At 37.7% G+C, this 26,764-nt stretch overlaps 1 protein-coding gene across 1 annotated transcript in view; it reads right to left on the bottom strand.

Annotated features, from left to right (window-relative positions):
• Nucleotides 1-26,764, bottom strand: part of zswim6 (zinc finger, SWIM-type containing 6) — a 55,083-nt gene that overhangs the window by 6,004 nt on the left and 22,315 nt on the right. Inside the window, exons 2-11 of the mRNA XM_062434470.1 lie at nt 17,857-18,213; nt 15,624-15,772; nt 15,347-15,497; nt 11,062-11,241; nt 10,349-10,525; nt 10,067-10,213; nt 8,450-8,596; nt 7,370-7,630; nt 2,467-2,602; nt 1,463-1,620 (exon numbers count right to left, since the gene is read on the bottom strand). Of these exons, the coding sequence (XP_062290454.1) occupies nt 1,463-1,620; nt 2,467-2,602; nt 7,370-7,630; nt 8,450-8,596; nt 10,067-10,213; nt 10,349-10,525; nt 11,062-11,241; nt 15,347-15,497; nt 15,624-15,772; nt 17,857-18,213 (1,863 nt within the window). The remainder of the gene's footprint in view (nt 1-1,462; nt 1,621-2,466; nt 2,603-7,369; nt 7,631-8,449; nt 8,597-10,066; nt 10,214-10,348; nt 10,526-11,061; nt 11,242-15,346; nt 15,498-15,623; nt 15,773-17,856; nt 18,214-26,764) is intronic.

Genomic DNA, 26,764 nt, shown 5'->3' with positions numbered 1-26,764 from the left:
TCCTTCTTCCTCCCTTCCATCATTCCTTCCTTCCTTCCATCCTTCCATCCTTCAATCTTTCCTTCCTTCCATCCTTCCATCTTTCCTTCCTTCCTTCTTCCTCCCTTCCTCCCTTGACTCGAGGACAACAGGAGGGTTAAACACCTTATTACTGGCAAATTTCAGATTTAGGACCACTTAATTGGGGATAGTTTCTCCAATTAGGGACAAAAGCTGATTCCCCATTTGGTTTGTAGCATTTAATAACATAAGAACCTACTTTATTATAAGAAGATCCTTTCTCTGTTATTACTACATACAAAACGATTCAATTTGAACAGGAATTGTCCTTAATATGTTTCCTAGAATATCACTTTAGCTCATTATATCATTAAAAACTTGTTGTTTATGTTTAGGACGGAATAAGTTGTTATGTTATTATGACAAGAAACTTGTCGTTAAAAGAAATGTTGTTAAAAGGAGTCACAATTTCAGCTTGTTCTCCATCAGCTGGTTTTTAAAATGGTTTAATTAGGTTTTTATTTCATGCTCTGGTTGAGAAGCGCTCATCTATTCATTCATAGTCTGCAGCTCGTTAATAATCACTGTCACCAAATCCAGACACAATAATCACACACGTCATATTTATTATCATCTGGAAACTTCTAGTAATAACAACATGACTTGTTTTAATGAGATAAGTCAGTATTTGTGTGTATATGTTATTACAATGAGAAGTGTTTTGTTTGGTTTATGTTTATTCAAATTATCTATAATTGTCGTTTCTGTTGTCTCCTGTCTTTAAATGTTTCTTTTTTGGTTTAATTTGCATTTAAGACATTGATGCTTTAAAAAAAATGCTTTTAATGTATTATGTAATGTACTTAAATTTCTGTATGAAATGTGCTGCACGAATAAAACTCGCCTTATGTTATAATAATTAAAGTTTAATGTTAAAACCGAATATCTTAACCACATCTAGTAAAAAATATATTATATAATATTACATAATATAAAGGTTTAATATGTCTATTGAGATGAAAAATCCCAATAAAACAGTTTTAGCTGTTTGTACACACTGCATGTTGTTGTCCATTTGTTGTTTCTATATCTATGTATCTATGTATTTTCATATATTTCAGTCAGGAACACTCGTCATAGATTAAACCATTCATTGCAACAAATGAAAATACAGTTTTACTTGGCACTGAAGTGCTGTGATTGGCATTTAACTGATAAGGTATACTGATAACGTGACGCTTCATTTCACATATGTTTTACTTACTTGCACATATAAGTGATATGTTTGTAAGTCCTTGTTCAGCTTTATTGTTCTTGTTTTGGCTGAACTATGTTAATATCCACTCATATCTATCTGAACATTGTTGTGAGTACATTGAGAGCCACTAGAAACTGGAGTCAGAGTACTTATGAGTGTAAATTCATACTAAAACCCTGTGTGTATATGTGTGTGTGTGTTTACCTTTAGCAGCAGTGAGCATGGTGGAGGCCAGTTCACACTGCTGGGACTCTATGTGGCTGAGAGTGAACCAGCGAGGGTAACGATTGGGCACCACTGACACTATATGGTGAGGACGAGACAAGTCGCCAGAGCCGGCCGTGGACTCCAGGACCGGCAGCCTGAATACACAAAGAGAGAGAAAAAAAACCTTTATTATCAAATCTTTATTAGACAGAAACACAGAAACACACAGGAGCAGATTTGTCTACTCAGAGGAACATTTCACAAAGCTAAAGAAGTTATCAGGGTGCAATGTTCCTTTTAAAGAATAAATCGATAGTTTTCCTTTGCTTGCCTGCACACCTAAACTCAGGTGGATCTTCGCCTGAGGCAAAGATGGGTTTAAAAGTAACAACTCAATTCCTTCTTTTTTACCCCTCCTCCTCCTCTCCTCCTCCTCCCTCCTCCTCCCCTCCAACCACACTCCTGCTACATCCTGATATAGCTGCTGTGATATCACGCTTCAGCAGTTTAATAATATTCCTCCCTCCTGTAATTCAAGTTTCAAGATTTAAAAAAAAATAATAAAGATTTACATATAAAAAAAAAAAAATCAAAAGGGTTTAATTTGGAGGAGAGAGGAAATAAAGTTTCATAACACCCGTGGCGGTCAGGGAGAAAACCAACAGCGTATATTTATTATTCACACATTTTATAAAACTCGTTTTCAGCAGTGTTTAATTATTTAGTGAATATTCCAGCAAAAGGAGGTTTTGTCATTAAACAGTGCCCCAGATAGCTCCTAAATCTGCCTCTCTTCTTCTTCTTCTTCCTCTTTCTCTCTCTCTATCTCTGCATCCATCACACACTGCTTACATTTCCAGGCTGTTTCCAACCAACCCTTCCCTCTTTTCTCTTTTTAAAAATGTCATTTCTGTTCCTCCTCTCTCATCTGCAAGTTCCTCGTAGACAAAAAAGAAACGAAAACAAGCAAAAAAAGGAGGAAATAAGCAGATTTAACTCACCTCATGGCCCTCAGTGCAATTTTATACGCCAGTTCGGCGTCATGAGGTAGCAGGGAGGTGAAGAGATACTTGGCAAAAGTGTGCATGGGGACGCTTTCTCTGTAGATTAACTCCCCCAGACCACTGTAAGGACCAGCTGGAGGGAAGAAAATGAGGAAAAAAATGTTAGAAAACACTTCAAGGATCAGTGCAGTCTGTGCAAAGTCAGCTTGAAGACAACAAAAGGTTTGTGCATGCCGTGCAGAGCAGCATGATGGTTCACATATGACTGGACAGTGAACCTTGTGTATGAGATTATCACCCAGCTTGATATTTCAACATGTTTGACACCGTTGATTAAACACAGAGAAGATGAACGGTATGATTCAGAGTGATGACCACTTTGTTAGTCATCCGAAAAAAATGTGCATAGTTTTCTGTTTCTTGGTCTCAGTTTCCATTTTAGTAACACAGGACATCCTGAAATATGTTAGAAATTACAAGAATTGCAGTTCAGCCAAAGCAACCACGTTAGCAGCAGGCAGAAGTTGAACCCAAACCCAAAATACAGCTCAGTCTGAAGGAGACTGCTGTTCCTTTTGTAGGTATTTAGACATGAATCAAAGCAGTTTTAATCAATATTTTTTCATAATAACATAAGAAATGATTACAACTCTGCAGCTTTACGGAGCTTTATAATGAGTTTCAGCTCTTTGTTTAACTGTCCGTCTGCAACTTTACTGTGTCGGTTCACTCTCAGCGCTTTCATAGTGTCGTTTTGGGCCGTTATAACTATAAGTTTCAACATTTAAATGTATGCTTTTAACCCTTTACATACTGTTCATATTCTGCCTCATAATTAGTCTCTACACCAATTCACATTCATAATCACTATTGCCTCATTTCTGCTGCAGGAACTTCAGGAAGTTCCTGGTAAAATCTAGGAGGCAGGAACGTCCTCTCAGCTGTTGTGTTTCCACAGCAGAGTAAAATGACCCTGAAGTTCCTGCAGTGGAAACGGGGCTTATTTTATGTTGCAGGAGAAACATTTTATAGAATATGAAGAACACAACAAATGTTTGAATGCTGATGTTTTCTTCTTTTGTTTTCTAATAAATGCACATCAAACTTGTACATTTGCATATATAAAAACTGTGTATTAGCTGCACAAAAATGAAAAAAATGAAGCATTTTATTTCCATGTTTGTATTCTGTGGGTCACATGAGGAAAAGTCTGGCTAAAAGAAATGTATATAGGGTGTTTTTACAGCTGTCAAATGTTAAAAAGGGGCACATTTGTTGGACAATATTTTGTTGGGAGACACTTAGTTTAGCACAAAGAGGGAAACAGCGCTCAAAAGGTTAAAAAATCTGCATGTCAGCATCTCTAAAGCTAACTCAATAAAGCCCTTTAACGTTAAGTGGCTGTAATCTATACATTTTTTTATAATATATGAAATGACGGAGCTTTATAGTGAGTCCAGCTGCACAACTTTACTGTTTTGGTTCACTCTCAGCGCTCTCATAGCGTCGATTTGGGCCTCTAAAAAGCCTCTGTACCTGCTCAGCACCAAACAGCAAGCTGACACAGTTAGCTGTAGGCTAGCTGGTGAACATAGTGGAGCATTTAGCAGGTAAAGATCCAGATATTTCCCTCAGGAAGTTGGTAGAGAGTAAAAACAGAGCTAAAAGAGAGTGAATATTGGACTATTGGACTTGGATAATGGAGCTAGGAGAATATAAGTAGTTCAAACCAAAGCAGTACACCGACATTGTCACGCATGAAAAAGAAACATACATAAACATGTGGTTATTTTTGAACAGGTTATTTCAGTACAGTGACAGTTTCTAAGAAAAGCTATTGAGGTGGATCCACTCCTTTTTTTCTCTTTTTCTTTGAATCTGTGTTAAACTTGTTCGCCTTTGTTTGTGGAAGTGATTTTAGTGCCAAAGTGTAGGAACAACATGCAGGAATGAAGGAAGCGCCATGTTAATTAGTTCTTAACTGAAGATGACAAATACTTTAATTAAACAGCTCAGTAAGTTCCTTAAACAGCTGGGGACTATTTTCATCGGCGGATGAATCCACATTTGGAGCTCTTAGTATTTCTGGCAGCAGGACAGTGTGTGTGAGACAGAGTCAAAATAAACTACAGTGTGTGTGTGTGTGTGTGTGTGTGTGTGTGTGTGTGTGTGTGTGTGTGTGTGTGTGTGTGTGTGTGTGCGTGTGTGTGTGTGTGTGTGTGTGTGTGTTCATGGTGATAAAAGAACGTGTCACCCAGTGCAGCGGTGTGACTCACTGTCTTGTTTTTAATTGTTTTTGGACAATAACAGAGGTATGTGGCACAGAGGAAGAAGATATATCACAGAGAGCAATTCATTGTAGGTTTTGGTGTTTTCATGGGATTTAGTGACAATAGAAACACATTAATTAGTTCCAGGTTCGAACGAGTCAGTATGAATTAAAAGGAATATGCATGTTTACAAAAACAAAGATTAGAACAAATTCAAAGCAAAGATGTTTATCAGTTAAAGGAGCCAATGTGGAATGTACTTGAAAAAGAATTGAAAATGTGTAACACACTACAAAAATTATAAAAGTATTAAACAAATAAGATGATTAAGAACCTTGGTACTTTTGGGGATATATAAACTATACTATACTATAATATACTATACTATACTATACTATAATATACTATACTATACTATACTATACTATAATATAATACACCTTGATATACTATACTATGCCTTAATATACTATACCTTAATATAATATAATATACTATACCTTATTTTAATATAATATACTATACTATACCTTACTGTACTATATTATACTATAACATAACATAACATAACATAACATAACTGAACTGAACTAAACATAAAGTCCCTTTTTTTAAATGTTCAAAAAAATACACTTTGATAAACTCTTTGCTTTAATAAGATAAGATATGACTTCCTACAGGCCTCCACTCTATAATCACAAAGTGAGTTAGTAGTTTTGACGTAAAAAGAGCCTTGAAGCATGATGAACTACATATCACACACACACACACACACACACACACACACACACACACACACACACACACACACACACACACACACACACACACACACATTCCCACAACGTCAGCAAACAGACTCACAATACAAACAATCGACTCGCACAATTATGAATACAGAAGTACAAACATTCAGGGTGTTAATGTACACGTACGGGCACAGAGCGCACACTTAAGTACACACAGTTAACACAACACGGCACACGCTTAACATAACAGACAATTACCAGCACAAAGAGCTGGTTGTTATTCAGGGTGTGAAATGGGAATCTTCCTGTGTGTGGATAATGTGTCAGTTAGTAGAGGAGGGAGGGGGGAGAGGCGGAGGAGGAAGGGGTTATTTGAGGGATGGAAACATTTAAAAAGGAGCAGTTAGTTGGAAAAAATACGTTTATTTGCTCTCTTTTTTTTTTTTCTGTGTGTTAGATGAGAAGATTTGATACAGCCTCTCAGCACAGAGTGGTATTGATCTACTCTCGTCTAACTCTCGGCAAAGAAAGTTAATAAGCGTCTTTCCCAGAATGTCGATAATTCCTTTCAAATATAACAGACGCTCATCTATAAGCATGTTTGGGGATACATTTTTAGCCCCGATGGTTTTTGTTGGTGTTGGTGTTTCCTCCACTTTGCTACAAATCTGAAATATCTCGACAAATATTGGATGTATTGTCATTAAAATTTGCTGCAGATAGAAATTGTGCCTTTGAGATGATGAATCCTACTTTTGGAAATGTTTGAGTTGTTCTATTTATTGTTTTTACACATATTAATGGATCTCATTCTGTGGATACATCATGTGCTATTACTTCTGTGCTTCTCATTGCCTTATTTATATTTATCTAGTTTGGTTTTGCTTCATTTTGTAATGTAAATCTTGGCACAATTTTGGGTGAAATGTCTCAAGTACTAAATGGATTGCTACAAGATGTACTTCATATACTCATATTCCTCTCAGGATGAACTATAATAACTTAAGTGAACATATAGTCATCTTTAATTTGTCCGATACTTAAATTTATGACTAAATACCTGCACAAATAATGACAACTGAAATGAATGAAACTTTATGTTTAATGCTGATTAAATGTTACCATGCAAACACCTAAACTAAACTAAGATGGCAAACATGGTGAAAATTAAATCTTAAATTAGCTAATTTAATTGGTTAGCATTTACTGTAAAGCACTGTTGTTTATAAGTATAATCTCACAAAGTTGCTAGCATGTCTGTTGTCTCTTATAGTCATGTGGTACTTGTCACAATAATTATCAGCTTATCGTACAAAAAACGTAATTACAGCACCGTCATGTCTATATATGGACTTATCGTATGATACATGGACATGACCTTTGACCTCAGTATTGCCACACTTCACATTAGCAGCTAAGAGGCTATTCATGTCACATTGACTAAGTGAGTAGTGTCCTCCATTCCTCACTGTGACGTCCTGAGTGGAGACTGTAGAAGAATTAAAGGTAAATAACTCTGTCCCCAACCATATTGGCAGTCTGTGTTTTTACAGAAGAGTAGCGCCCACTCTCCAATCCCCCCTTTTCATTATTATGCTATTATATTATCATTATATCAGTGGTATAAAATGGTCTTCAAATGACGATAATATTGTTTATCGCGATTATTTCTGAGACAATATATCGTCCAAGAACAGTATTTATCATGACAGGTCTATATTCTCCATTGCAGAACAAAACATCAAAACTATGAAACTGCACATATGGAATTATGTAGTAACCAAAAGATATCCAACTTAATATCATATAAGACAAAGAAAAGCAGCGAATCCTCACATGTGAGCATCTAAAACCAGTAAATACTTAGTGACTCTAACTCACCCTCGAGCAGGAAAACAGCTTGCTTGCGGAAGATCTTCACCAACATGTCGCTTAACTCCACTTCCTGCAGCTTGGCCAGTAGCTGCTCTTCGTTGCGACACACCTTCTCCTGGGCGTAGAGGCCGTCTGGCATCACTCTCTGCTGCCCTAAGCCAATCAGAGACGTCTCTATGGCGAGCGACATGAACGACTCGCCTTCTTCCAGGAAGCGCTGCGCCGGGCAAATGCCGTGCTCCGACCTTCTACCTGAACCCAGCGAGCCTGAAGGAGAGGGGAGGAGGAAGGCAGAGAGTGAGGCGACAGGGTGAGAGATGACTTAAGAGGAGAATAGTCCCTTTGGGCTGTGGACTGAGCAGATTATTGATAATGTATTGATCTATTTGTTCATCCTGGTGTTCTTTTCCTGGAGTGTGTATTCTCCTGAGGACGGTAATCATGTGTTTTAATGGCTTAATGATGTCTTGGCAGACCTCACAGTTCATCCCAGGAGGGTTAATAGTCCCCGATGAACACGAACACACACACACACACACACACACACACACACACACACACACACACACACACACACACACACACACACACACACACACACACACACACACACACACACACACACACACAGAGTTAGAAATAGCAAAGAGCTGCAAGTCTTAATTGAAAACTTTCGCAACTTCTTCCGTGCAGTTGCTTCGATACGTTTCCCCCATCGACCGTTATTTTATCTACTTTATAAAGAGAAATAAAGAGTATCGGAGAGGCTTAGAGGTGACGTGACGCGGCCGTCCTCTCACTGTGGCTACTCCATGTTTGTTTGCGTTTTAATTGGAGTGTTTTTCCTGCCGCATTTCTTATTCATGAGCTGTTATTGGAGGATGACTGGAAGCCAATCAGCACGTCTGTGTCGTTACTGCTGATTGGAACCTGAGGGCCTAAAAAAAAAAAAACCTGACAGGAAAGGATCGCTGCGGCACACACACACACACACACACACACACACACACACACACAGACAGACAGACCGGAAATGGTGAGTGTTAGTAGTGTACTATCGACTTGTGTGTCTTTCTGTGTGTTTACCTGAGAAGTCGAGCAGCACCGCGGTTCCGTCATCGATGCTTCGCCCCGTCTCCATCAGGGTGCTGAACAGGGTGCCGATGGGATCCAGAGGGTGACCCACCCAGCCCTCCATGTTGGTAATTGAGGTGACGCCTTTATGGAGCAGCTCTGTAGTAAAACATTCAAACTGTTAACATGCTATTTATATACTTGGATGTTACTGTAATGCTTAGACTGAGGTAAGACAGAAAGTGCCAGATAATGATACAGAAACGGTGTAAAAACATGTGTAAAATGTATTTTTGTAGCATTTTTAGCAGCTCTGCCTGAAAGGTTTGGACGCTGTTTTTCCTTCATTTTAGTTTAATTTTAGTCTCCAGCTTTAAATTCCAACTTTATTATATTTTTGTTGCTATATATTTTGTGGCATTTTAAGCAACCAGGTGACTTTTCTCTGTGAAAGGAGCAAAACTCTACCCGAAATTTGCTGCACATTTCACCACTTTCAAGAGACTCATCAAATCATGGCTAAATAAGCAACAAACCTGCTCTCATGTCTAGTTTTATGTGTATCTTATTGTATCGTGTACCATGTTTCACTTTGCTCATCTTCTTTTTATTCTGTGCTGTATTGTATTTACTACATAGATGTACTTGGCTGTCCCCTTTTTTTACTTTCTTTAAAAAATATATTTTAATCTTTAACCCTAATAACCCTATTATTTAATATAAAAGGAGTATCGTATCGTACTGTATCGTACTGTATAGTATCCTACTGTATTGTATAGTACTGTATCGTATCGTACTATATCGTATCGTACTGTATCGTACCGTACTGTATCGTATCGTACTATATCGTATCGTACTGTATCGTACCGTACTGTATCGTATCGTATCGTATCGTACTGTATCATATTGTATCTTACTGTAACGTAACGTATCGTATCGTATCTTAACTGTCTTGATTGGTATGACTGGATTATGATTGATAGAATGAGTTTGGGCTCCCAAAGTTCCCAAAATGCACAAATTGAATGTGAAATTGTGAATATATAAAGGTTTATAGCCTAATATTAAATGTGAAGGTTGTCTTATTCTGAGGATGGATTTTTGGAGTTATTTTTATGCAGTTTTGAATGAAATAGGATAGTTAAAGTGGTGTGAAATGAAAAAAACAATCATCAAGAACCTGAATATAAACTGGATTTTTGCTTTAAAGGTTGAAGTAAGACAGAAAGTACCATAGAAAACTGAGAATGTGTGCATACTTGGCTCCAACATAATCCCCTATATCCACAGATGTGAATGTGAAATTGTGAATATATGAAGGTTTATGGTCTAATATTAAATGTTCTGTAGCATCTCTGCAAAATGTGACTGCCTTTTTATTCTCAGGATGGATTGTTAGAGTTATTTCTATGCAGTTTTGAATGAAGTAGGAGAGTTAAAGTGGTGTGAAATAAAACAAACAAACATCATAAACCCTCAAATTTGACTGGATTTTCCTTTAAAGCTCAGTGCTGAGTTTTCAAGGGCCACAAAACCAGAGTGATGCTTTATATTTTTAATAAGACTTAAACAGAAGCATCAGTTAAGCGTCTTGGATGTGAAACTGAAGCCTGAAGAAGACAAACTGACCTTTTTTGTGCGTGCGGAAGAACTCCAGCTGCTTCTGCTGTTGCCTCCGCAGCGTGTTGACTATTGCGATGGCGAGCCTGAGCGCCTCCTTGGGGTAACCGTGCGATCTGAGCGCGTCCACTCGTGCGCACGCCGTCGGGACGTGCTCTGCCAGGAGAGAAAATGAAAAGGACATTTCAATTTTCTCTCCCCTCCTTTTTATTTTATATATATATTTCTCTTTATTAATCTAATTTGTCTCCTCCCCTCTGTAACCCCCTTGTGTCGCCTCTGCTCACTCACCGTGCCACAGCGGCCAACCCCGGGGGTCGAAGAGGGAGCTGTCGAGGTTGTCATGGTAACAGTAGTTGGTGTAGTGGTCCTCGGTGATGATGTGCTGCAGGTGGGGGTCCAGCCAGTGCAGGTCGCAGGCCTCGATCGCTCGCGTGAAGACCGTCCGGTGAGGCCGAGTCAGTGAATCTGAAGCGAGAGAGAGTTTTTATTTATTTTATTTAACTGAAAAATATCCAAAAAACCAACAATGTAGGATTATTACAGATAAAACAGCAGCAGTAATAACATTTTTATTACTACCTGATAGAAATGTACGTGTCTTTGTGTGTGTGTGTGTATTTTTCTCTGATTTAGTGGAAGCACACACATACACACACACACACACGCTCAGAAATGAAGGCCACAAAAAGCTACAGGACCTGAACTGTGTTATTAGGCTCATTCTATTAGCCACACTAAAAAGGTAATAAGGCTCGAAGGCACTGAGATTGAAGGAAGGAGACTTGATTAAAAGAGAGAAAGAGGGGGGAATGGGGGGAGGGGGGAGAAAGAAAGACGACTTAACGGTGTTAAGGCAGCAGCAGAACAGGAGGAGGAGGAGGAGGAGAGATCAGAACGAGAAGATGTGATGTAGGAGATGATTTGGAAATTGTTTTTTTTTTAAAGAAAAAAAGAAAAAGAGAGGAGGTGACGTCTCTTGCTTTGGCCGGGTGTCATCTCACCTGGGTTGCCAGGAGGGCCCTGGGGCAGAGCGTTGGTCAGATTGGTCAGCTCGCTGCCATGGTTACCGTCCTCCAAGGGGCAGACGTCCACGCCGTTCCACCTGCGAAGCTGTCGGAGCCAGAAACTCTTCTGCTCGGGTTTACAGTGAGGGTTCAGCACGATGCACATCCACAGGGCTCCTGCACACACACACATGCACACACACACACACACACACACACACACACACACACACACACACACACACACACACACACATTAACATTTAGAGATAAAACACACACTTTGCTCTCTTATCCTGCAACAAAAGGTGTGGAATAATGGGAAAAAGTAAATTACGATTAACATTTTAGTTGCAAAACTACCAACCAGAAGACACTATTTTGATAAATAAATAATAATTTTAGTCATTTTTTAAAGTAAAAATATATTTATTGTCTAGTTGCATCTTCTCAAATTTTATGATTTGATCTCTTTCTGTTTCATAAATGATGGTAAACTGAGGAAATGTAAGGAAAAAACTCAAATATTTGCAGGTTGCACCTTTTAAAATGCTGAAAATAAGGCCAGGATGTAAAGATTAAAAGCTTTATTTGTGTAACAAATGATAATAAACTGGATATCTTTGGATTTTAGACCGTTTATCAGACAAAACAAGTAATTTAAAGACGCCACAGCGAGCTCTACAAAATTATAACAAGGTTTGTTCTGCAAAAGAAAAAACGATTAAGCGAGAAAATAATTGGCAGATTAATCGATAATGAAAACCGGATCAGTGCAGTTAATTGCAGCTCTAATTATCAACCACTTAATAAAGATAAAAAAGCTGAATTATGGATTATTATTAATTATGGAGCTTTTCAAAGCTCTGTAGTTTTTCTGATCATTCACAGGACCGAAAAAAGCACCAAATTTGCAAGTTTATTTTTTTTAAATGGACTCAAATGAAAAAAGTAGAGTAATGTTTCATTGTAGGTGAAGAATTTGAATAAAAATATAACTTCTGAGAAAAGAAACTGGCTACTAGTAAGATTAAAAGTCTCTGTAATGCAGCAGAGCAACATAATGAGCACTTTAAACCTCTATTATAGCATTTAAAATAGATTTAATTGTTTAATTATAGGTTTAATTATATTGTATTCTGCTCTCACATAAAGAAAAAAGCAGCTTGACATGTGCTTTAAGTGTGAGGATATTAAGTGAGGTGGAGATTACCTGCATTGTTTACTAAAAACAAGAAGACACAGGATACAGATTACAGACGACTACAGATAAAGAGAGAACAACAGGAGGAGGAGGGGACAATGGACAATGAATAGGGGATAAATAAAGGATGACAGATGACAAAATGAAACGGGAGAGGAGAGAAGAAAAGGGGAGGTGAAGAGAGAGAAAAAAAAAGAGGGAAGAGAAGGTGAGGTGAGGGAGACCGAGGATGAGGATGGGGGGAGGGGACAGCAGGAGGAGGAGGAGGAGGAGGAGAGGAGAGAGAGAGAGAGAGGCTTTATCCTCCGTCTCTTTGTTAGAGCTGCACCAAGGACAACAGCAAAGAGGAGAGGAGGAGGAGGAGGAGGAGGAGGAGGAGGAGGAGGAGGAGGAGGAGGAGGAGGAGGAGGAAGAAGAGAAGGAGGAGGAGGAGGATGTCAGATGTGAGTGACGAAACGAAGAGCAAGCATTTTCAACAAGAGGGGGGTAAAAAAAGAATCAGAAAATCAAAAGCAGATAGAAGAGAGTTGTGACATAAAACATGAAGTAAACATGTTTTTCTGTTGATAAAAATATAAAAAATTGTAAATAAAATAATTTTTTTAAATCATGTTCACAGTACAGATTAAATCCGACTGATGCTTCGTTTATTTTTAAGTGACTTTAATCACTTTTCATCATGAGAAAATGAAGAAAAGTCGATTCTTCAGATGCAAAACAGTGAAAAAATGACTGCAGAGCAAAACAGAACAGGTGCATTTCTTTATATTTATTTTCTGTTGGTGCCTTTTAAAAAGTTTATTATTGAAGATTTTAAGGCTTTTCATTAGTGATTAATCTGTTGATTATTCTCCTAAATTAAATGTTTTGTCCAATAAAATGATGCCTTCAAATGTCTTGTTTTATCCAGAAAATCACTGTTTCCCCAAAGCCAAAGATGCAACCTAATATGTCTTGATTTGTCCCGACCGAAAATAACTCAAAAATATTCAGTTTGCTGTTGACAAGAAGATTAAAGAAACCAAATAATATTCACATTTAAGAAGCTGCAACAGTCCGAAAGACAAAAATATTCACTTTACTATCAAATAAGAGAAAGAAAAGAAGCTGGAGAGAGTGAACGTGTGGATGTTTTACTAGAAAAATTATAATTATTGATTCTAAAACTGGTTGGTGATGAATTTTTGGTCAATCGACTTAATGATTCATTGTTTAGAAGTGTAGAAGATTTCATATTACAACTCAGATATCTTGGATTTCTGTTCCTTAGTAAGACAGCCAAGTATCATTTAAATATCATGTAAATCACACCCTAAATTATGTAATTATAATCTTTCTTTCTTTAATTCCTGCTGGATTATTGCATACGATAGATAGATAGATAGATAGATAGATAGATAGATAGATAGATAGATAGATAGATAGATAGATAGATAGATAGATAGATAGATAGATAGATAGATAGATAGATAGATAGATAGATAGATAGATGCGAGAAAATGTGCAGTACACTATCTAAAAAATATATAAAATATATAAAAACAACTAAAAAATTCACCCAAATAAACTATGTACACATCAGACAGCCTAAAAAGATGATCACAATCTTAATTTAGTGTTGTAGCATGGTAACAGTTGCTAATTAGCACTAAATTCACACAGTTAATTTGTCTACTACTTTGGTCATAAACTAAAATATTGGACAAATTAAAAAGTTTGACCTGTTGGTGGCGCTAGATAAAAAACACACTAAAGTTCATGGGGTTCATCCTCTGAGGGCGGCGAATGTTTACATTAAATTTGAGGATCCATCAAATCCATCAAATAGTTGTCGAGATATTTCAGTCGGGACATAAATGAACCAACCAGTATCTTTCTTTTTAATATAAAGCTTAATATTATTAAAACAAAGCCAATAAAAAAGTCTTAATTAAAGCCACATGAATGTGAGGAGATTTTCCCGCAGCTCTCGTTGTCTTTGTTGACAGAGATTTTAAAACAGCCGACTGTGGATTAATAAATAAAGACTGTGTTTGTACCTTTCTTCTTCACAAAGACAGATTAATTAAACCATAATTCCCTTTAACAGATGTATTATGTATTCTCCTCTTACACAAAGAGTAATGTGCTTATAATTTGCTGCGTGTTTCCTTTCTTTGTTCTCTGAAGCAGAATAATTACATTTATGATCTACTTGTTATTATCATTTTAAACCTACACTGCAGTTATTTTAATGTGTGAGTTAATTAATAAACTTGATATTTATGTGCTTAGGAATTAAATATAATGGGCACAATTTCACTTCTTTTAAAATATTTTACAATTCAGGTATTTCAGTTATTGTAACACACGAAAACCACAAAGTAGGTTGAATTTCCGAGTGTAAAGTTCAGTTTTAGGCCAATATACTTGTGTAATATAAGTGCATTTATGCTCTTTTTCTCTGTCATATGAACACATGCACACACACATATACACACATAAAGAGCCTGACTCTACAAAAGGTTTATTTATTGAATATTTGCTGACGTAACTCAGCTAAAACCTGGCGAGTATCATGACATATTTCAAATCTGAGACTAAAATTACCTTTTAAAACTGACATATGATAGATTTTTACATAAACCTTTGCAATAAAATGAATATATATGTATATAAATCTGTAGGTAATGTGCTTCTCTGTTTAAATGAAATCATCCCCAGCTATCCTACTACTATTTATTGAATATTTGCTGATGTAACTTACCTGAAACCTGCATGTATCATGACCCTTTTCTTCAATTTTAAACACATATTTTAAATCTGAGACTAAAATGACCTTTTAAAACTGACATATGATAGATTTTTACATAAACCTTATATATATATATATATATAAATCTGTAGGTAATGTGCTTCTCTGTTTAAATGAAATCATCACTAGCAGCTCTCCCATTACTTAAGTTGAGCGTTGACAGGTTATTGTAACATTATGTGGCGCTAAAATGGCAAAATCGTCAATTTCTATGTGTGTGCGTGTGTGTGCGTGTGTGTGTGTGCGTGTGTGTGTGTGCGTGTGTGTGTATCCTCCCACTGTACCTAGTTCGTCCCACAGCTGCCTGTACTTGTCAGTCATTGTGGTCCCTTGTTGCCTCCACAGCGCCAGTCTGGGGTCGCCCATGAACTGGTCTGTGATCAGCGTTAACATGCGAGCGCCGTTCGAGTCCCTCATCTTCAGCATTTCCCTCACCTGCAGGAACATTTAAAGAGAGAGAGAGGGGCATGAGAGTGGGTAGATGTACTGTACATGACGTTGTGTGAGTGTGAATGTGAGCGTAGTCCTGTGTAGTAATCACTCTTTAAAGATCTCCGTTACCTTGCTGAACAGTAAGTTGAGCTGCTTCCCCGAGCCATGGTACCCGCCCTGGGAGAGAAAGAGCTTGACCTGTTCCTGAACTTGCTCCTCGTCTAGATGCCAGCAGTTCTCGTCGTCCACGCTCGCCCCCGCCGTCGGATCCGGAGCTCCTGCACAACAGAACAACCAGCAATTAAGTATTAAACAAACACTCTGTTCGTGTCTTCGTAGGGACGACCCGACACGAATCATGAAATCTGCCTGCATCAGCGTTAAGTTCACCCCTCTGCTGCATTTGCATTGATGTATTAATGCAGTGCTGGTTAAGCATTTAAAACACTGATCAATACTAGAAACTCTGCAAAATCTGCTACATCTGCTAATAGAAGAGAGGAATACATATGCCACATTTCTAATATTTAACATGCATTCCTGGGAGGATTAAATCAATAAAACAAAACAAATATGTTCAGTAAAAATCTATAAAGTATTTAACCATCAAAAGGCTACAAAGCAAATATTCTATATATAAGCATTATGTTTACATGTATACAGTAATTAAGTTACAGTAAACAACAGATTAAAGTCACTGGAAACTGTAAACAAATGTAAACAAACTGGAAATGAGGAATACTAGATGTTTTGTGAATTAACATGCAACCACTTAACACATATTCTGCTGCAAAATACTGCTATGTACTCTATATTTAAATATTAAGTATCCAAAGAGTAACTGTGTGTAATAACATAATGCTACTACGACACAAATGACCACGAACTGGATTTTAAAAGTATCTGAGGTTGTGTCAAAATATCCAGATTAACATACACACAGATCTCTGTAGTGTTTAATACACTTTTTCTCTTACTTTCTTATTTTTATTTATTTATTTATTTATTTATTTATTATTTTCTCTTATGTATTTTACTTGTATTTATTCTACGTTTACTATATCTTATTTATTGAATTTATCATTTTATATTCTATTATTCATTGTATTTATTATTTTATTTTTATATTTTTATCTCCATTTTTTTCTTTGTAAATTTTGTTCTTTGTTCTTTTTTGTTCCTTTTCTTTATGTTGTTCTCCGTCTACACTAATTCTGTCTTATTATCAGCTTGTCAATCAACTGTGAAGCACTTTGATAAATATAGTAAATACAGTTTGATTGATTATAAGAACAACTTAATACACCAACAACTACTACAAATTACCTGAAAGTACTATTGAACTACAAAATGTATCCAGTCAGTACAACAATAAACCAAAGCTCTGCAGTAATTCCCTTAGCATGTCTGCACACAAAACTGAATATATATCTACTACCAACAAAAAATACAACAAAATGCATCTTAAATATTCATCATACTGTTCTATAATAAAGCACTACACGTCCGTTGGGGCATAAAACATGTTCTCACCTGCTCCAAACATGCTGCAGATTAACCTCACACTGTATATTTACATGTAAACACAGCTGCCTGCATGTTTTTACACTTCTTTTTGTTTTATTCAATCAATCAATCAATTACTATATTTGTCCCAAAGGGGGAAATTGATTGTGCAGCAGCAGTGTAACACGGGATAAAAAGCACATGTGCACACAGCATATAAATATAAAAGCATCACGTATGTGCAAAAGAAAGCAGAGTACACACGTTTAAAACACTTTCAAACCAATGATTTCAATATGAATTTATGAGAAAAGTACAGTTTTGAGGTATGTAGGTTTTGGAAGCTGTGTATGTGAGTAGGTTTGTGAGCACTCAGTGTTTTAGGAAACACTATATGACACACTTTGTACTCATTCATGTACTTTGTGGTATTTAATGTTTTATGGTGACGCCTGAAACTCACGTCTGCTCACAAACTTTTCCCCACTTTATACATTCTTGTAACTTGTTCTTGACCTGATTTAAGTGTGTGTGTGTGTGTGTGTGTGTGTGTGTGTGTGTGTGTGTGTGTGTGTGTGTGTGTGTGTGTGTGTGTGTGTGTGTGTGTGTGTGTGTGTGTGTGTGTCTGTCCCGTTCTCCTATAAACAGCTTGTTGTTTTCCCTGCATCCTCTCCCAGGATGGCAGCCACCAGCTGGACTTCAACCGGTGCGAGACGGAGGAAATCTAACACAGGTACCCGCATTTGCATGTGTTTGTGTTTTGTTTACTTAAGCCTGTACCTGCGTGCACGTTTAAGAGGGGGAAGTTCAGCCTGTTCTTCCCCTGAAATCACAGATAACGACCATGTAAACTCACCGTGCACCTGGTTGATCTCAGAGTTTTGCGACAGTATTTCATCGGCCAGTTTCTGTGCGGTCGGCAGCACCTCGGTGTGATGGACCGTGATCAGGTACTGAACAAACTTCTGCAGCTGATCTCTGTTCATCTGGAAAAGCGTCTCTGAGATGGGAAGCCGCAGTTTGACCTGCTCGGGCTTCCGCACCCGGTACAGCGAGAGCGCCACCACGTGGGCGCAGTAGAAGATGTCCTTGTTGCCACAGCTGCACGTTACCGCTGTGATCTTACATCGGTCGAAGCTGACGCTCACGTTGCAGACCAGCTCGGGCTCCGAGGACGTCGCCGGTTCCCTTACTGTGCCGCTGAGGTGAAACCCTGAAACAGAGGAAATAAAACAACTGTCAATCAGATGCAATTCAATTAAAAACACTCAATTTAAACCTGCAATAACAGATTTTCAGTGGAAACAAACACGGAAACAAACATATATTATATATATATATTGAACATATTTGCAAACAGTTGCCTTATTCCACATCCAGCAGTTACTGAGCGACATTATCATTCGTTTGGAGTCGTGTTTCTGTCCACCTGCTGAATATAAGTCCAATATTCTCTCACATTTTTTGCTCCATTTTTGGTCTCCACCACCTGCTGAGGGAAATATCTGGCTCTTTAGCTGCTAAATGCTCCACTATGTTCACCAGCTTATTGCTAACTATGTCTGACTGCTGTTTGTTGCTGAGCAGGTAGTGTAAAGTGAGGTGTTTAGACCATTTCCCCCACAAAAACCAGGTCTAAAATTATGGTGAGTGAACAAAAAAAACAGTAAAGATGCGGACCGTGAAACCAAAACGATGAGCTCAAAGAAGCTAAAATGCTACACAGAGCTGAGAGCTGCAGAGTCGGGTGAAATTGATAGTAATGAAATCAACTGTTAATAATACTATAAAATACTGATCATATCCACATTGAATGCCATAAAATAAATAGACTAAAGCTGCAACAATTAATTGATTAATATACTACTACTAATATACTATTACAATCATTTAATCATTTGGAGTCATTTTTTAATCAAACAATACTACAATTTTCTGGTTCCAGCTTCTTAAATGTGAATATTTCAGGTTTCTTTAACCTTCTGCAACAGTTAACTGAATATTTTTGGGTTAAAGACTGTTAGTCGGGACAAATCAAGACATTTTAGGTTGCATCTTTGGCTTTTGGGAAACAGTAATCGACTTTTTTCACGATTTTATAGACCAAACGCCTAACTGATTAATAGAGAGAATAACTGGCAGATTAATTATTAATGAAAATAATCATTAGTTGGTAGTTGCAGCCCTAAAATAGGCATGAGGAAGTTTGAAACTTGCACATAAACTATACTTGAACTATCACACCAGATATCAAGAGGCATGGCAGTGTGGGGGAAGTAAAAAGACAGAAAGAGAAAAAGACAGAGACAGAAGAAAAGAGAAAGAAAGAAGGGTGAAAGGGCAGCAAGCATGCAGAGCCAAATATCCTCATTTTCTTTTCATTTCCCTTCCACAACAACTCCAGTGATTAACTTCCCCTCTCTGTCTCTCTCTGTCTCTCTCTCACTCTCTCTCTCTCACACAGGACTGACTGATCAGTTCACCACAGCCACAGAAAAACCTCCTATTATACAAAAAAACAACCTACAGGCTTTTAAGTGTGATTTCAGGAGGGTTAAAGAGAAATGGAGGATCTTAAATTTACTCTCATTTCTTGGAAGCTTAAGAGTATTTGACAGGAAAATAAACCCTGATGCAAATGCTGCGGGACTCTCAATTTCCATTTTAAACAAACAACACCAACCAAAAAAAAAAACAAAACATGATAAATATAGATCTGAAGTTAATCTGCATGTTGTGAGATTTACATTGTTAAATATTGCGTCAGCCCAGGGAGGCAAATATGTGTCGTCTGATTAGGAGAAGACGACAACCAGACAGAGTAAAAGCGTGTATCAGCGGTAACCTACTAACCCAGTCTGATAACACATGATGTCAGAAGCTCAGACAGATTTTATCATCTGAGTTTTTATTAGCAAGCGATGTGACAAAAGCTTTTGTGCTCATGTACAGACACTACATGCACATTTTAGTTCCACTGAAATCAAAAAGCAGCGTGATGTACTCTGTGTGTTTGTGTGTGAATCATGCTGTTGTCGTGCAAACTGAGAAATACGTGACTTGGCCGATGGTGAGGCTGATAAAGGCCAAACAGTAACAGATGACAGAGAGAGCATCAGCAAATATAAAATGCCAAAAGACAAAGAACAAAAAGAAAAAAAGCTCCTTCACTTTTTCCTTCTGTGGGAGGCTAAATAAACATCTGAGACTCTGTTAGGAAACCAATAATAAGACTCAACTTTTAATCAGATCAATGTGATATATCAATAAAAGGTGTTTCAGCTGGTAGTCACAACAACGACTGACCTCCAGCTGCTGTTAATTGTAGTTTTTTCAGGGCCTTTTTGTAGCTGGATTGACTTTTTCTTTTTGTTCTAGGATGGCAAAGTCATGAGTCGCCCCACTCCTTGCCTTCATTGGTTGGATTGGTGAAGTTTAAACAAATTGCAAATTAATTCAACTTTATAATAATAATAGGGAACATTTTACTTAAAAGCCTCGTTTTAATGTTAATGTTACAATTACGGTTAGAGATTCAAGTCAAGTGGAGGAATATGTGTATATGTGGAAGATTAATATTGTCTAAATTAAAAAAATCAAACAAATACTATAGACATTATTGTATTTTCTTTCATTTTTTATGCATTTATTGTGTCATAATTGATTGAAAAATGTGTTAAAATGATAATAATTTAACTCTTTGTCTTGCAGAGTGCTGTCATGCCAACATTAAAGCTACAGAAGTAAGCCAGAGTCACTGTTTCATGTCATTTATTCCTATATTTCCTCTTATCTTATACCTAAACTGTCAATTATTTAATAAATGCATGAATAAATAAGTTTAAAAAGCTCAAATTGTAGCATGTAGCATTTTCTCCAACTAATAACCTGCTATATACCATTACAAAGGTGGTTTGAGTGATTCTGCTCCATTAAAATCTGTGACGTAAACACTCGATTAAACAGATTAAATCAAATAAAAGAAACACCGCTGCACAGTTATCAACATCTGTGACCCAATTTAAAAAACTTTCCCATCAACATTATTGTTATGGTAAAACTTTTTCTTTTCCAGTGGCGTAATCCCAACATCGTCACAGAACTTCTAAGACTGCAATATAATTTAAATCTTTTCTGTAATGCCGGTCAACATAAACACATACATGTTCAGAAGAAGCACGCCTGGAACATTGGTTCTCATAAATGTGACACATATCAGCCTCTGTTTGGGTGGAAGAAACACCGTTATAACAGAGTGGGTGTTTGCCTGCAGATGTGGCGAAGCGGGGAGATACAGAACTGAAGCCCCAAAAAACAAAACAGGCGGAAGAACCACGAGACATTAAATATGTGAGAGCGAAACTTGTATAGAAATAGAAGAAAGAAAAAAAAGAAGAGATGTCGTTTCGGTTCTTGCTGCTGCTGCTGCTTTTCCTGCTGAGCAGAAACATGACACACAAACACACAGAGAGAGAGAAAGGATCACACTACACCACAAGTCCATATCCTGTCTTTATATACACACACACACACACACACACACACACACACACTGAGAGAGAAGTGCATGGTGCTCTCAGTTACGCAGCCCTGCCCCAGTCATGCCTGGCCCACAGCTGAACTACTGACGTAACAGAAAGAGAGAGAGAGTGACTCGCGAGGAGGAGACCGCTGTGCTGCTGGAAAAATCGGTATGCCCTCAGCTGTGTGTGTGTGTGTGTGTGTGTGTGTGTGTGTGTGTGTGTGTGTGTGTGTGTGCGTGCTTGGCGGTGAGCCAAAGCCCTGAGCTCAGCATTCTGCAATGCACTTCCTCTCTCTCTCTCTCTCTCTCTCTCTCTCTCTCTCTCCTCTCTCTCTCTCTCTGTGTGTGTGTCTGTGCTTCGCAGGCTTGCATAATACAGCTCTGTGCACCGCATAGCAACCAAACTTAACTCCTTCGTTCCCAACGTGGGTGTAAATACGCCGGCCGGCCCGGAGACCGAAAAGGTTTTAACGCTTCGCTCCCAATTAGGCGTGAGGTCGTCTGTTTAAGCGGTCTTTGAAGGATTCGGAGAGGAAATGAGGAAGTGAGGAAGTGGGAGAACAGGAGTGGTTCTTAACCCTGGCATACTGCTCACCCATTCTTACATTTGAGAGCACACAAGTAAAACATCAGTTATCTCTTGTTAAATGTCAATAATGTGTGAAAAAAAACTCAAATCAAAACACTAAAAACCCTTTCAAATGTCTGATGACTCATCCTGAATTCAGAAGTTTTTGTTCATTTGATCGTATGAACAAAAGGCTTCATGCAATGTAATACGTTCAGGGTCAAATTTGACCCATTTTTACATTTGAGAGCTATAAAATCACCCTAAAATGTTTCTTATAACCACACTATTCATCATGTGACCCACAACATACAAAAAAGTCACAAATTTTGAAACTTTTTGTGCAGCTGATACACATATTTATATCATGAGTCAGAATATAAACAGTATGTAAAAGGTTAAAGACACAGTCCTGCGTCCCTCTGTGTTAATCATTCAGCTATCTCTTGTTAAATGCCAATAACATGTCAAAAAAATCATTAAAAATCACTTTCAGATGTTTGATGACTCATCTTGAACTCAGCGGTGTTTACCGAAGAAATCATACCATCGAATATGTTAAGGGTCAAATTTGATTATTAAAAACACAAGTTCAATGAATCATCTTGAACTCGAGGGCATTTACATAAAATTCATACGATCGAATATGTTCAGGGTGAAAAGGTGACCCATTTTTACATTTGAGAGCGGTTAAATAAACATTTCATTTAGTCCCTGGAAGTGTCGTCCTGGGTCAAAACTGACACAATAGAACTGTTTAAAAAGCGTAAGGTATAAATGATCTATTCCAACTTATTACCACAGCTTTTACACATATTGTTTTGGAAATAATGGTCAATAGGCCTCATTTAAATAAAACTAAACGTATTTGAGTTAAAGCCTGTTTGTCCTCCTGGGTTAAAATTGACCCGAGGACAACAGGAGGGCTAATGTGACCCACAGTATCCAAAAACTTAAATAAAATATCATTTTTCAATATTTTTTCATATTTTTCCCCATTAAATTAATCTGACGGGGAATTTATGAATGTGAACTGGTGTAGAGACTGATTATGAGTCAGATAATGAACAGTATGTAAAAAGGTTAAAGACACAGTCCTGCGTCCCTCTGTGTTTATCGTTCGGTTAAATGCCAATAAAGTGTCAAAAAAAATCATTAAAAACACTTTCAGATGTCTGATGATGACTCATCTTGAACTCAGGGGCGTTTGCAAATAAAATGCCATATGATCAAATATGAGACTTTTTGGCAGATAGCTAACCGCACCCTTCATATAAAAGCTGCTGTGTGGGTCGTAGCAGCTAACAGAACAGAATCATAAGAGGGAAGTGGGTGTTTTATCACTGAGTAATACTTTAATTTGCTTTAAAAAGACTGTGGCTTCATTTTCTCCTCTCCGTCATCCTGATCTAACAACTGGTGAGGCGGGTGCAGCTACATATCACCCTGTATTCGCTACGTTAGCAGTCTTCAGTGGACCGATCATATGTAAAAGATTCAAATATTCATATTAGGAGCAGCTAAAGATTCTCCAACTACCATTTCATTGTGACTTTAAAGGACGAGTCCATTTTAAATCAACATATGAACATTAAACCTGTTTTTTCTTGCTGTAACCATTCCTCAAAATGTATTTAAATGTTGATGTGAAGCTAATATGAAGCATCAGCCTTCCATATGAGTCAAATCTTCATCTTCTATGTTTCAACGTTACAGTGTTTTTAGAGCCAAAGTTTCTCTTTTTGTTACTATACTTCTTCCACAGCTCAACGGGGAAACACTAAGAGGGAATTTAATGCTAAAAAGACAGTAAATGTGTCAGATATCACTTGATATGACTAATCACATCTACTTTTAAATACATTTTTGTTGCACTAAACGACGATTATTTCTGTCCTCCACCACTTTTGAAATTGAAACCATTGAAAGCACCATTGAAGGAGATCTTTTAATAGTCAGTATGAACAGGAGGAATGATTACAGCGAGCTAAAACCTGACTGCTGGTTTAAGAGAGACTTTAAAAATCTGTGAACTCGTCCTTTAAGCAATTAAAGAACAAGGCCCGGACGTTAGCCTGTGAAAGAGCAGCTCAGCTCCCTACAGAGTTCAGCCTGAAAGAGACTTTCATGCCAGAGGCTCAAACTGCGTCTGCAGGGGGTCACACTCTCAGCTATGTGCCCAAAGACTCTCCGAGAGCACAAAAGCCGGCGAGACCCTCGACACACCAGTCGACCATTCAGTCACCTCAGCCTCTCGATGCAAAGGCCGGCCAATCAGGCGCGAGCGAGGGCTTCTCGGCCAAAGGTGTGCTTTGTGTGTGTGTGAGAGCGTGATGACAATGATGACAATGGGGAACCTAATCTCTCACCCGTGGAGATGCAGAAGCACCTCTGGGGCTGCAGGAAGGAGAAGTAAACAACCAATCAATGGTCACGCTGCACTGATCCATCTGTCCTCCATAACTGGTTTCAGATCAGCTTCCCATTAAGTCTGTAGATGTTTATAGTGGAGTTGCTGGTAGTTTACATCATTAAATAATCATTTGATTATTAAACTGAACCCCTGGAACTAAAACCTGCCTGTTCAGCCTAGCTTTACTTAGTCTATTTTTATAATATTTGTTTTGATATTTTTTTAAATGTTGTTTTACTTTATTTTATGTTATTTTATTATTATTATCATTATCATTCTTTAAGTTTTATCTTATTATTGATTTTATTCGTCCTAGTTTTCGGCTAACTTTTTCTCTTTCATTTTTATTTAATTTTTAATTATTTTTTTTCTATTTTCTTTGTAATTTTTTCCTCTTGTTTTTATTCCTTTTCTTTATGTTGTCACTTGTTCTTATTATCAGCTCGTCAATCAACTGTGAAGCCTTTTGAACTACATAAACCTGTAGGAAAGCTGCTATATAGATTAAGTTTAATTGATGTTCATTTTTTAAGGAAAAATCTTTAACATTTAGTAGTTGCAGCTTCTCTAATGTAAGGATTTGACCCTTTTTTGTGTCAAACATGTGAGAAAACAGAACATATTTGGATTTTAGATTGTTTAATTGTCATTTTTTAGCAAGCAAAATTGTCAATATCTGCTTTTTATTGAAAATTATAACAATATATACAATAACAATTGAGAGTTAAACCTGCCTGTTAGCACTGTAGAGTAAAGAAGGGTTAGGGGTGGACGTAGTAAAGCAAACAGTATAGTGGGGATTTGAGAGCCTCCACTAATAAGTTAATGAGTTAAGGGAAAGAAGGGGGGAGGAGGGGGGGTAGTTGTGAAGAGCTGGAGGATGCACCTCCATGCAAACTCAAAATGAGGTCAACGAGGATTTTGAGTTAAGTGGGTCAATCTGGATTCCTCTTAAGTAAATCGCCAGCAGCTTCTTACAGTGTGAACGTACTTATCGATGCTGTGTGGACGAATCCTTTAAAGCCAATTTCACTCTGGTTTAAGTTCAGTTTAGCTTGTTATCTGCTTTTTTTCTTACAATGCAACCCCTCCCTCTCTCTGTTTCTGAACACACAACTCTAGAAATAGCAAACTGCGCTGAAATACTGCAGGGAGGAAGGAGTCCCCCCTTTCGACCGAGTGGACAGAAATTCCTCAGCTCTTTCAGAAAAACAAGAGGCCGCCTTTACAACACACGAGAAATTGCAATACGGTCTCGTTATACCCCAGACAAGAAAACGACGACTCCTCCTACAAGTGAAACACCACTGAAGCCGCCTGAAGTTTTATGGTGTCCATTTCGCTGTCCAATAAAAGAAGAAGAAGGGGAAAAAGGGAGTCTTGGTTGAAATTTGTGTCTAATTGCTGCCATTCAGGCTCCAACGAGGCCTGTCTGGTGTGTAGTGAAGACTGGGAGGAAACTGGCTTCTCCGTGAGAAGAGCCGCCGCACTAAAAAAGATGTGAGAGGAGAGAGAGACAGACGAGCCTTTTAACAGTGAAAACACACGAGTAGAAACCTCTCAGTGTTTTTTTTATCAGAGCGTGGCGAGCGGTGGCAGCGGTGGCAGCTCATGAATCGATTACAGCTATCAATGCAGAGAGATGCTACACTTGTGCCTGTCATGTAATTTAAAGGGTTATGAAAGAATGTCACATGAGCCATGAAAACCTCAATATACCAGTTTTCATTTGGATTAAAGCTGAAATGAGTCAATTCATCAATTAGTAGATTGACAGAGAATCATTCAGTGTTGGTTTCAGTCATTTTTTTACAACAAAAAAGCCCAAAATCGATGGTTTCAGTCTTTTCTTATAGTAAAAAGGCCCAAAAATGAAGGTTTCAGACATTTTGCATTGCAAAAAAAACCAAAAAACTGAAGGTTTCAGTCATTGTTTGTAACAAAAAATGACAAAATTGATGGTTTCAGTTTTTAAAATGTGAGGTTTGTTGTTGTGGTAGTGTTTTATTGTAAATTTAACATGTTCGGGGGGCCCTAGTGGCCTAACGGGTAAGACCCATATCATGTAAACGCAATGTCCACAGTTCGATTCCTGGTCGGACCTTTGCTGCACGTCACACACCCTTCTCTCTTCCCTTGTTTCTGGTCTCTCTACACTGACAAAGTGAACTGTAGCTAGGTTTCCAAATGTAGCATAAAACTTTTAATGAATTTCAATAAATTCTGCAAAAATAAAATTGGATTCAATGCATGTTTACATC

This window comes from Scomber scombrus, chromosome 15 (genome assembly GCF_963691925.1).
Source record: "Scomber scombrus chromosome 15, fScoSco1.1, whole genome shotgun sequence".
Taxonomy (NCBI): Eukaryota; Metazoa; Chordata; class Actinopteri; order Scombriformes; family Scombridae; genus Scomber; species Scomber scombrus.
This window is presented reverse-complemented; position numbering and strand designations above follow the sequence as displayed.